The sequence below is a fragment of the Quercus suber genome, unplaced genomic scaffold (assembly GCF_002906115.3).
Source record: "Quercus suber isolate HL8 unplaced genomic scaffold, Cork oak 2.0 scaffold_94, whole genome shotgun sequence".
Lineage (NCBI taxonomy): Eukaryota > Viridiplantae > Streptophyta > Magnoliopsida > Fagales > Fagaceae > Quercus > Quercus suber.
In genome coordinates, this window is record NW_027069559.1 from 1,347,276 (window position 1) to 1,357,077 (window position 9,802).

Consider the following 9,802-nt stretch of genomic DNA (forward strand, 5'->3'; position numbering starts at 1 on the left):
TTATAATATGATCATGCCTTGTTATAACCTCAAGTCCTTTTATGTTGATATAGTTTATTAATATTCCCCATCTTTGATAACCTATTCAGCATTTAGTTTCTTGGTTGAAAGGGGTTTCTTTATAATTTTCTTTTTATTTTGTGGATTCTAATCGTCCTTTGTATTCCTGTTCTCGGATGTGGGTTCGTTTTTGTTTCTAAGAGAGTTTTAGAACTCCCTTCTATCTCACTAAATTAAGATGAATGAAAAATTACTAAAATCTCAATAAATAAATAAAAAGTTTCATTGTACGTGCATGCGTGAGGTGGCTAGTATCGAATTATTAAATGTCCCCATCTTTGGTAGTCTATTCATTCAGCTCTTGTCAAGCCTTGATGACTCCATTGTGTCCGCTGTCATGTTCAATTGCGTTGACATGACAACAACATTGCCACCAATTGGGTTCATGAGTCCATCAGAATTTAAGTAGTCTGAGGCCTCTAGTTTATGCTATGCCAATGACACATTGTGCTTGATATTTTTGACCTCTTCATAGTTCATACTGGTAGTGTGACTAAAATTTGAGTTAATAACTTCAAATACATGTTTTTTTTTTTTTTTTGTTTATCTGGTGGGAGAACCATTGATCACTATTGACGTGGTCCTCCCAGTACACAAAATAATTTCTCAATTGTTTTTTATTTTTCCCATTATTTTAATAACTTCCAATTAAAAAAAAAAATGAAAGCATTATTTTTGTTTTCTATTATTTTGGTAAGTTGACAATCACTCTCATATAGATTTTTTTTTTTTTTTTTGAGTAATCTTATAGTTTATTATAAAGGAGTTTTTTGTGCGGTTGTGACTATACATCAACCCTAGATGGGTTTACTATTTTTTTTGGTGGGATCCATGCAAGGCCCATTACAAGTGGACATTTAAAAATAAAATTGAGGAAATGGGGGAGGCAACAAGAAAAATAAAATAATGACAAAATAGTAATAGACTAAATAAATAAAGGAAAGTGCTAACGAATGCTTTTAGGGTATTGGTTAATAATCTATTTAAAGAAAGTTTTTATGGAAAAAAAAAAAAAAACTATTAATATTTTGACAAGTGTTTTCATTTTCCATAAAAATTATGTTAAAACTTTCTTAAAATTAATTGTTAATCAATGCCCTAATAACATTCGTTAGCATGACCCATAAATAAAATAAAAAATATGAAAATGTCATTTTCATCCTTAAGATTTATTTATTATTATTTTTAGTCTTTGTAAGTTTTTAAGTTGTTGTTAAGTTGTTCATTCAACTGTCAGTAAAGTTGACACCATTCGCATACTTAATATGATGTTTAATTGTCCAACTGCCACTAGCAGTTTTGTGAGATGGCGTGTTCCTTGACATAAAAAAAAAATGATGTTTAATTGATTGAAAAGACAAAATAATGAAAAATGAAGGAAGGGAAATGATAGTTTTCCCATATTTGGTGTGGGTGGAGTGTTTTATGTGGGCCTACCAAAGATCGTTGTCCCAAATTAGGAGGAAAAGTAAGGGAGAAAATAGGAAGAAGTTGTTTATTATATGGAATTTACTATATGGATCTTTACAATCTTTTTCCATCCTCTTTTGATATCATAATGGTCTCATAGTAAATTTACTCAAATCATATTTTCTATCATTTTTCATCATCTCTATCAAACACGCATGAGGAAATATTGCAATTTTTTTTTCACGTTTCTATCATTCATATATTTTTTAGAGTTCGGTTAATGAGTGCCAAACTGCATTGTTAATGTTGAGCTTTGTTTCAAAATAATTGATCAACTTTTTTTAGGGAATAAAGTTGAGTTTTTTTATTGCAATAGATCAAAATTTCAAGAGACTCGTTGAAATATTCATATTTTCTATAATCTCACATTTCCATCCTTCCAAAAAAAAATTATAATTATAAGGCATATTTGGTTCACTGAATAGAGATTACAATATGAATGATAATCTTTATTATTGAGACTAAAAAAATGTTGTAATGGAATAAATTTGCTTATTTGCATGTTTAATTGTAACATTAGAATACAACTCTAGATCTATATTTATGAAATATCATAGTTATACTTATACAAATCTATTTTCTAAATAACGATATAATTAAATGCAAGAGAGATTATTTTTTGATTTTTTTTTTTAATTTTGTAATTATTACGTGCATATAGAAGGTTTGTATATTTCGAAGAGAGATGCTACGTCTACAACAATTTTACAACAATTTTACAACAAATCACAGGTGGTTAGTTGTTATTGGTTCAAATTTGAAACTAACACTGAGATTACTTTTTTGCCCTAACAATAATAACCAGTAACAACCTGCCACTTAGAATTTGTTGTAGAAATGTTGTAAAAATGTTGTAGACGTATCATTTCTCTATTTCGAAAACATATTATTTTAGAAGTTATTACACCTATTGTTTTTAACCATAAATAAATTTTAAAAAAAAAAAAAACCACTTTTAAAAAGGAAAAACTATTCCTCAAAATTTTATTTTTATAAAAGGTAGAAAAACTATTTCTCAATTTAAGTAATTGTTATTCCTAAGAAATATCGATTACTTATAATAAATATGCAACCAAATAGGAATTTCCTTTATAGAAAGGAAGCTTGTAGGAGTAATCATGTCTCTAGCCCACTTAAACCATATTCATGAATGATTTGGGACCACTCGTGCAATAATAAAGCTTGCCACTGCTCAAACCCACAACTTTAGACTCATAAAATAACAATCACAAGAACTTCTTATTTTTAGGCTATCACCAAGGGTGATCATACCAAACACGTCTTATTGTGAAAAAAAAAAAAAAAACAAATTATACAAATGTCAAAATTGATAAATAATTCGCAAAATTACAAATTGCACCTTATAGCTTTACCTAATATTCAATTTTGTTCTCTAAATTTACTTTCATTCAATTCAGTTATTTAACTTTCAATTTTATTCAATTCAATACTCCCATTAGTCTTCGTCAAAATCGTACTCTTAAATAACCCTAAAGCAGAGAAATTATAGAGTCCTCTAATGGACAAGTGATGTGGTCCACAATTTCACTAAAAAACTTCTATTTATTTAAAATTACAGAGTCAGTAATTAATTTATGTTTAAAAAAAAAAATTTAACTAACAATTTTAAACATGTGAAAGTTTTTTAGTAGAATAGTGGACCGCATTATTTGTCCACACGTAAATCTTATAATTTCTCCTAAAACCACCTAATTTTGTATATGAAATTATGATGGAAACTAAAACAAGGGAGGGTTAAAAATTGAAAGAAAGTTAAATTATTGGATTGAAATAAACTTATAAACAAAGTCAAAGAGCAATTTTAAATTTTAATCTAAAATTTAAAAGTAGAAAATGACAAGTGGGTTGAAGTAAAATATGAATGAAAATAGCAATAATAACAAGAGGGTGGCCCCTAACTGACACACTGACTGGCAGTTACTTTTTGGGTACCTGGCTCTCTTCTCTACTTTTTGTTTGCTTTCTCCATGTATATAGAGTAAAAAAATTGATTTTCAAAAGCATCAAAACCAGTGGGGGCGTTTATGGAACAAGGTAAGAATAAGAAGAAGAAGAAGACTTGGATTTTTGGAATCTTGGGTTATTCCCTAAAAAAACCCATTACGTTCAAATTGAGAGAGTGAGAGCAAAATTGATGGGGAAGAAGGCGGCCACGTCATCGCCGAGGTCCCGGCGCTTGAAGAAGCAGGTTGGGTCGTCGCCACCGCCGCCGCTGCTGCTGCCGCCGCATATCGGAGGAGGAGCCGCTTCGCCTCCAAACAACAATAATTGTACTTTGGTTGGGAAAGGGAAGAAGAAGACCGGTGGAGCTCGGCTATGGATGAGGCTGGACCAGAGTGGGCAACACGAGCTGGTGGAGTTGGACAAAAACGCTATCATTCGTCGCGCTTCTATTCCCGCTAGGGATTTGAGAATCCTTGGCCCTATTTTCTCTCACTCCTCCAATATCCTTGGTATATTATACTCTTTTACTTTTACTATCATGCTTCTCTCTCTCTCTCTCTCTCTCTCTACTTTGTTTTGATTTTGATTTTGATTTTGGACTTGAAGTTGTTCTTGTTAGAAATTATCACAAAAAAAGTGGAAGCAAAAAAATGGGTTTTTAGTATTTTTGATGATTTGATAGTTACAATAACAAGAGGGAAGGAAGATTTGATCCTGGGTGTCTCTGTTAGAAACATCGCGAATGTCAAACAGAAACATAGTGAGTGTTAGTTGGGTTACAAGACCTTTTGCAAAAAAAAAGTGTTTTTATAATTGAAATTTTTTGGGATTATTATCTTATGTAGTAGTGGGTGTGTACATTCTCACTCTTAGAGTGGGTGGGTCCCACGTGATATGGTATGTGGATCCCACAATCTTGTAGGACTTATATGCAATTGTTGCAATTTCTGGATTGAGAGTATTGTTTTTGAGTATAAAGGTTTCATGCAAAGAAAGGATTTTTTTTTTCTTTTTTTTCTGGGTAGAGTTTGGGAAAATATTTGGGTTTGGTTATTGATTAATCGCTTGTTCCAAAAGCTTAAGTTAAGTTGTTAGAAAACGGATGAATTTGATTGTTATTAATAACAATTTTCTCATAAGAGGGCTAACAATCCTTATTGAGAAGTAGGGTTTAAATTGTGGAATTTCTATACTTTTTAAATGTGAGGTAGATTGGAGACATGGTGTGAACATGTTAAGTCACTGTTGTAACTGTTTAAGCTTTTATGAAGGGGTGAATTTAATTATTTGACTATGATTTATACCCACTGCAGAAAGCTATCACTTTTGTGGGGGTTTAGGAGAGGTAATTGGTAGCTACCTTTCCCCAATTTTTTGGGGAGAGTTTGATTCTTGGACTCGAATTTTGTGATTTGTAGTCGCACCAAGCAGCTTGTGGTAGCTTCAAACTACTTGTTTGAAAGTATTCACTTTGCCTTACAACCAATGAGCTCTACCTGAAATGACACCTCCTTCCCTTCTTACAACTAAGTGAAGGGTGGGGTATGTTAAAAGTAAAAAACTTCCAACAAGGTCGTGAGTTCAAGAACCCACCCAGTGCATGTGTAACTGTGACTTACTCGTGTTGATAAACCCAACTCTTTAGACTCTAGAGAGGATCTTAGTTGAAAGTGTCTGGCTTTTGTTTGGACTTTGCTTAGATGTGTTTGAGGTACTTTTGTGTTTATATATTAAAGGTCATATTGCAGAACCCATATGTTTATTTGTATCAAAGCCATATAAGAGCACTTTCTGCTTTATTGGTTGTTGCTAGCATTTTTAGTGGCTGATTCTGATGAAAAATTTAACTAAACTCTCTCCTTTATTTGCAGCAAGGGAGAAAGCGATGGTTGTCAATTTGGAGTTTATAAAGGCCATAGTTACGGCCGAAGAAGTGCTGTTGCTTGATCCTCTCCGTCAGGAGGTTCTTCCATTCGTGGAGCAGCTAAGGCAACAACTTCCTTGTAAAAGCCCATTCCATGGAGCTGGCCACGAAGAAGAACAAGATAATGAAATGCGTGTTTCAACAGGGAGACAGTGGTTGCCCGTTCCAGAAGCAACTGAAGGTCTGCAGTGTGAGCTTCCCTTCGAGTTTCAGGTTCTGGAGATTGCATTAGAGGTTGTCTGTACATATCTGGATTCCAATGTGGCTGACCTCGAGAGAAATGCTTACCCTGTGTTGGATGAACTGGCCAGGAATGTTAGCACCAAGAATCTTGAATATGTGAGAAGTTTGAAAAGCAATCTTACCCGGCTGCTTGCACGTGTGCAAAAGGTATATTGTTAACTGTTAATTCATTCTTTCTCTGGGTTCTTATATCTTTTACTTTACCGGTGTAATATGTTTTGTCACCTCATGATAAAGATGAATTTTGAAGAAAGGAGATATATTGAGATTTCTTTGTATCCATTGATCTCTTTACTGATGCATGCTGGGAACCACATCTCACATAGCGAGGGTCATTAGTTTGAGGCTTCCCTTATCCCTCCACTTGGGGTTAAAACTTACTTATCGGGGAAAAAAGGGGGGATTTCTTTACCGATGTAGTCAGGGAGTCTGATCAGATGGAATGATGCTTTGATCTCCATTGAAGCCTATCCCAAAGGAAAGCAGATAAATAGCCTTTTCTTGGGTGCTTAATGAAGAAAAACCCAAGAGTGCTGTTTCTTGGGTCCTAAATTAAGCAAACAACTAAACCCTATAGTTGCTAAATGAACTTGAAAGGTGAAATCAATTATTCTTGATAATAAAGAGTCAAGAATCCCTTAAAACGCTGTCGTAACCTCTATTATAAAAGGAAAGCCCTTGAACCCTACAAATGGTCAGTCATATAGCTCTTCATCTGCTCTAATAAATAAAAATAATTAATAACAAATATTTTATAGCATATTGCTTTTGCATGGAAATGATAAGAACTCATAGTGGCATTTGAATTTTGTGTTTGAAAAGGCATCTTGGGTTGGTTTTTCATGGACCTCTTTGTCTTGCAAGAGCAAGGTGGAGGGTGATGTTGTGGGTTGGAGACTTATTGGATGAAACTTACCAATAAAAGAAGAAAAAAAAGGAGTAGAATGGTCTTCATGCTGCAAGGTGTCAAACTTGGTAGTTCTTGGTTATCATTACTACTTTGGTAAAATGCATTACTAATCATGATCACTAAAATTACCTGCCTTGCTTCTTTATTTCTTGGACTACAGGCACCCATTCACTGCCCCTTGCTCCAATGAATAAGAAAGAACTTATGCCTTTGTTTCCGCAGCCTCTTAGAGGCATTAGATGCATTCAAGCATACACCTTTTGGCTGACTCTCTCCCTCCTTAAATTTAGTAAATTTCTTGTGAATATATTTATAGGGCAATAGGATTTCTTATGTATTTCCTGTTATGTACCTTGTCAGTTGTATGTCATCCTCCTCTCCTTAATGAGATTGTTAGTCTTTGTGTGTGTGTGTGTGTGTGTGTAAGAGCGAGAGAGAGAGAGAGAGAGAGAGACCAATCATATCAACCTTTTTATGAAGATATTAACCTTTCTTGCTATTGAGCAAATGTTAGAGTGACACCAATTATTATACAGTTTTCATTTATTGGACACAACAATAAAGATACTGCCTTAGGAAATATGAATTTTGTGCTTTGAGAGTTGGGATGTAGAAGGAACTAAAAGTAAAATGGTTGGAATTTATAAATAAAATTTACAACTAATTAGTAATTATAACTTGTTCAAAGTTTTTTTTGGGGAGGGGGGTTAGTTTTTATTATGTTTTTGTGTATTATTTATATTAAAAATTATTTCAATAATTCATTTTTTTTGTGAAAATTGAATGTTAATCAACAGATTAGGATGTCTTAAGCAATAAATTTCAAAATTATTATTAATCAAAAAAATTAAAAATATCTTTTTCTTATTACCCTAACATAATAATAAAATAAAATAAATGTTACTCTCTCTCGCTCTTCTGGCAAACTTATTTATACTTGAAATGAGTATATATCTCCATACAGATTTGTGGTAGGTGGAGTTGTGTATCCATGGTTTACTTTACTCCCTGGGGGTGGGTACAAAGGGTTCTGCCTTGGTGAGATTTCACGTCATAAAAAAAAAAATAATAATAATAATAAAATATCTCCATACAGATGTTTATGATTTTTCATGTCTTCTATTATTTATGCATTATATTATCTATAATGAGGAGAACATATTTGTCTAATGCTAGGTAAGGGATGAAATCGAACATCTATTAGATGACAATGAAGATATGGCACATTTATATCTCACAAGGAAGTGGATCCAGAATCAGCCGCCTGAGGCTTTATTGGGAGCTGCTGCTTCAAATAGCATAGTTACCGCTTCTCCCCATTCCCATCTCCGCCGACTTGGTTCTGCCAGGAGCGAAAGTTTGGTGACTAGCAACTTTCAGGATGATAATGATGTAGAGGATCTGGAGATGTTGCTTGAAGCCTATTTTATGCAGCTGGATGGAACTCGTAACAAGATATTGTCTGTGAGTATTACCATTTTTGACTATAGCATAAGCAAATGTCATAAGCCTTTTTAACTAAAACTCTAAATTTAATTCTTTGCAATGTCTCCTTAGCACCATTTACCAGTTAAACGAGGCAATAGTAAGATGGTCAATCTTAACACTAATTTGTAAATTTAATATTGGTACCAGATAGATAAATCTAGTATCTTTCATGCTATACACAAAGCTCTAGTTTGGAAATTTGGATTGTTTCAAAACTTATGAGGGTCCGATTTGGAGTTGATAGATCCTTTCTAATTTGGGAACAATTTAAATAGCATAAGAATGCCTTGCTGAAAGGATTGGTTAACCCATCAGCTACCTGTCCATTAATGGACCAATTTATATCTTAATGAGGTAGCCCCATCTCAACATAAAGAATTGATGCTGATGGGCTTCTTGGTAAGCTCTTGTACTTTAAGATGGTAAAATGAGCTCAAATATATTTATTTGGGAAAGATGGTAGCATGTGTTTGGTCTTTTATTCATGTTTCAAAGGTACTTTTCTTACTGGAAATAAACTTCTGAGGCCTTAAGACCTGAAATTTATGATTATTTTGATGGTGTGATGTAGGTTTCAAAACATTTTGAAACAATAGAGTATTGGGCATGACAATTAATTCATTCATGTCTTTGAAATTTAATGTTAATTTCCCCTTTCGGCAGGTTCGGGAGTATATTGGTGACACAGAAGACTATGTTAACATCCAACTTGACAACCAGCGAAACGAACTTATTCAACTGCAGTTGACGTTGACCATTGCATCATTTGCTGTTGCTACTGAAACCTTGATAGCAGCTTGGTTTGGGATGAACATCCCTTTTCCATTGTACAATGTGAATGGGGTATTCTGGTACTTTGTTGGTGGTATTACAGTATTATGTATATTTATTTTCCTGTTTGTCTTAGGATATGCCAGATGGAGGAAGCTGCTTGGTTCATAAGTTCATCTCATTATCATATTTAGTTGTGCTTTTCAATATTTGAACACCACCATCTTTACAATCTATTTTTTGAATCCCAGTAATGGGAATCTTTGAAGTGTAGTTGAGGGCTATCAAATTTCTTTTGCTACATGTAAGGATAAATCCATAAATTATGTTGCAGTTGATGGGGATGATGCAACTTCCTTGGGAATTTCTGTTTCTGTACATAATAAGAGTTGCTATAAAATCTCCAACCTGTTCTGAAATTTTGTTATATATATAGTAGATCAATGTCCTATACATAGAGATCACAATAATATTCTGTTTTCAATCAATTTGTGCATGCGTTGACATTGTTATGAGCTTACAGTCATTGCATTGTGGAATGGTTTCCAGTTTCTACTGGATGTTGAACTACTTACAGTAATTCTGCCAATAATGCTGACAAAATTCACTCTCGTAGAATTCTGATGATTAAGATTAAGTCCCCTAGCAGACATCCTATAAAATTGGAACGATATATAGAAGATTAGTATGACTCGTGCAAGGATGACGCGCATAAATAGAGAATTTGGAATCTCTGATGATTAAAGATGGTGTGGCAATTTTCTTCCGTACTCATCTATGCAGCATAATTTGTACATAAAATTATTTTGAGTGATTGTAAAATTGAAAATGAGATTACAAGAGCTACAAACAGAGTTGATTTGTCCTTAGTGGGTGTTCATGTCCCAGATGAGTTGGTCACCAACTTTTTACAGGGTGTATAATTGTTGCTCTCTACCAGACCTATGTGTCCATTGTTGCATGCACATGTA

General features: G+C 33.6%; 1 protein-coding gene and 1 non-coding gene across 2 annotated transcripts; both read left to right on the plus strand.

Moving 5' to 3' along the window:
* The first annotated feature begins 3,438 nt into the window (after positions 1-3,438).
* Positions 3,439-9,250, plus strand: LOC111997561 (magnesium transporter MRS2-4). The gene is made up of 4 exons (XM_024029662.2): positions 3,439-4,004; positions 5,367-5,809; positions 7,749-8,036; positions 8,724-9,250. Exons 1-4 carry the CDS (start codon positions 3,686-3,688, stop codon positions 9,000-9,002), a joined length of 1,329 nt encoding a protein of 442 aa, XP_023885430.1. The 5' UTR covers positions 3,439-3,685; the 3' UTR covers positions 9,003-9,250.
* Positions 9,251-9,468: 218 nt separating this feature from the next.
* LOC111997588 (U6 spliceosomal RNA) lies at positions 9,469-9,569 on the plus strand. The gene has a single exon (XR_002881375.1). It is a non-coding gene; the product is annotated as a U6 spliceosomal RNA (small nuclear RNA).
* The last annotated feature ends 233 nt before the right edge of the window (positions 9,570-9,802 follow it).

What these genes read in the sequence shown, in the direction of transcription:
- LOC111997561 (XM_024029662.2), top strand. Translation starts at nt 3,686, where the DNA reads ATGGGGAAGAAGGCGGCCACGTCATCGCCGAGGTCCCGGCGCTTGAAG. An exon ending in TGCTTGCACGTGTGCAAAAG is followed by an intron (nt 5,810 to 7,748) that starts GTATATTGTTAA and finishes GTCTAATGCTAG; the next exon opens with GTAAGGGATGAAATCGAACA. An exon ending in CTCGTAACAAGATATTGTCT is followed by an intron (nt 8,037 to 8,723) that starts GTGAGTATTACC and finishes CCCTTTCGGCAG; the next exon opens with GTTCGGGAGTATATTGGTGA.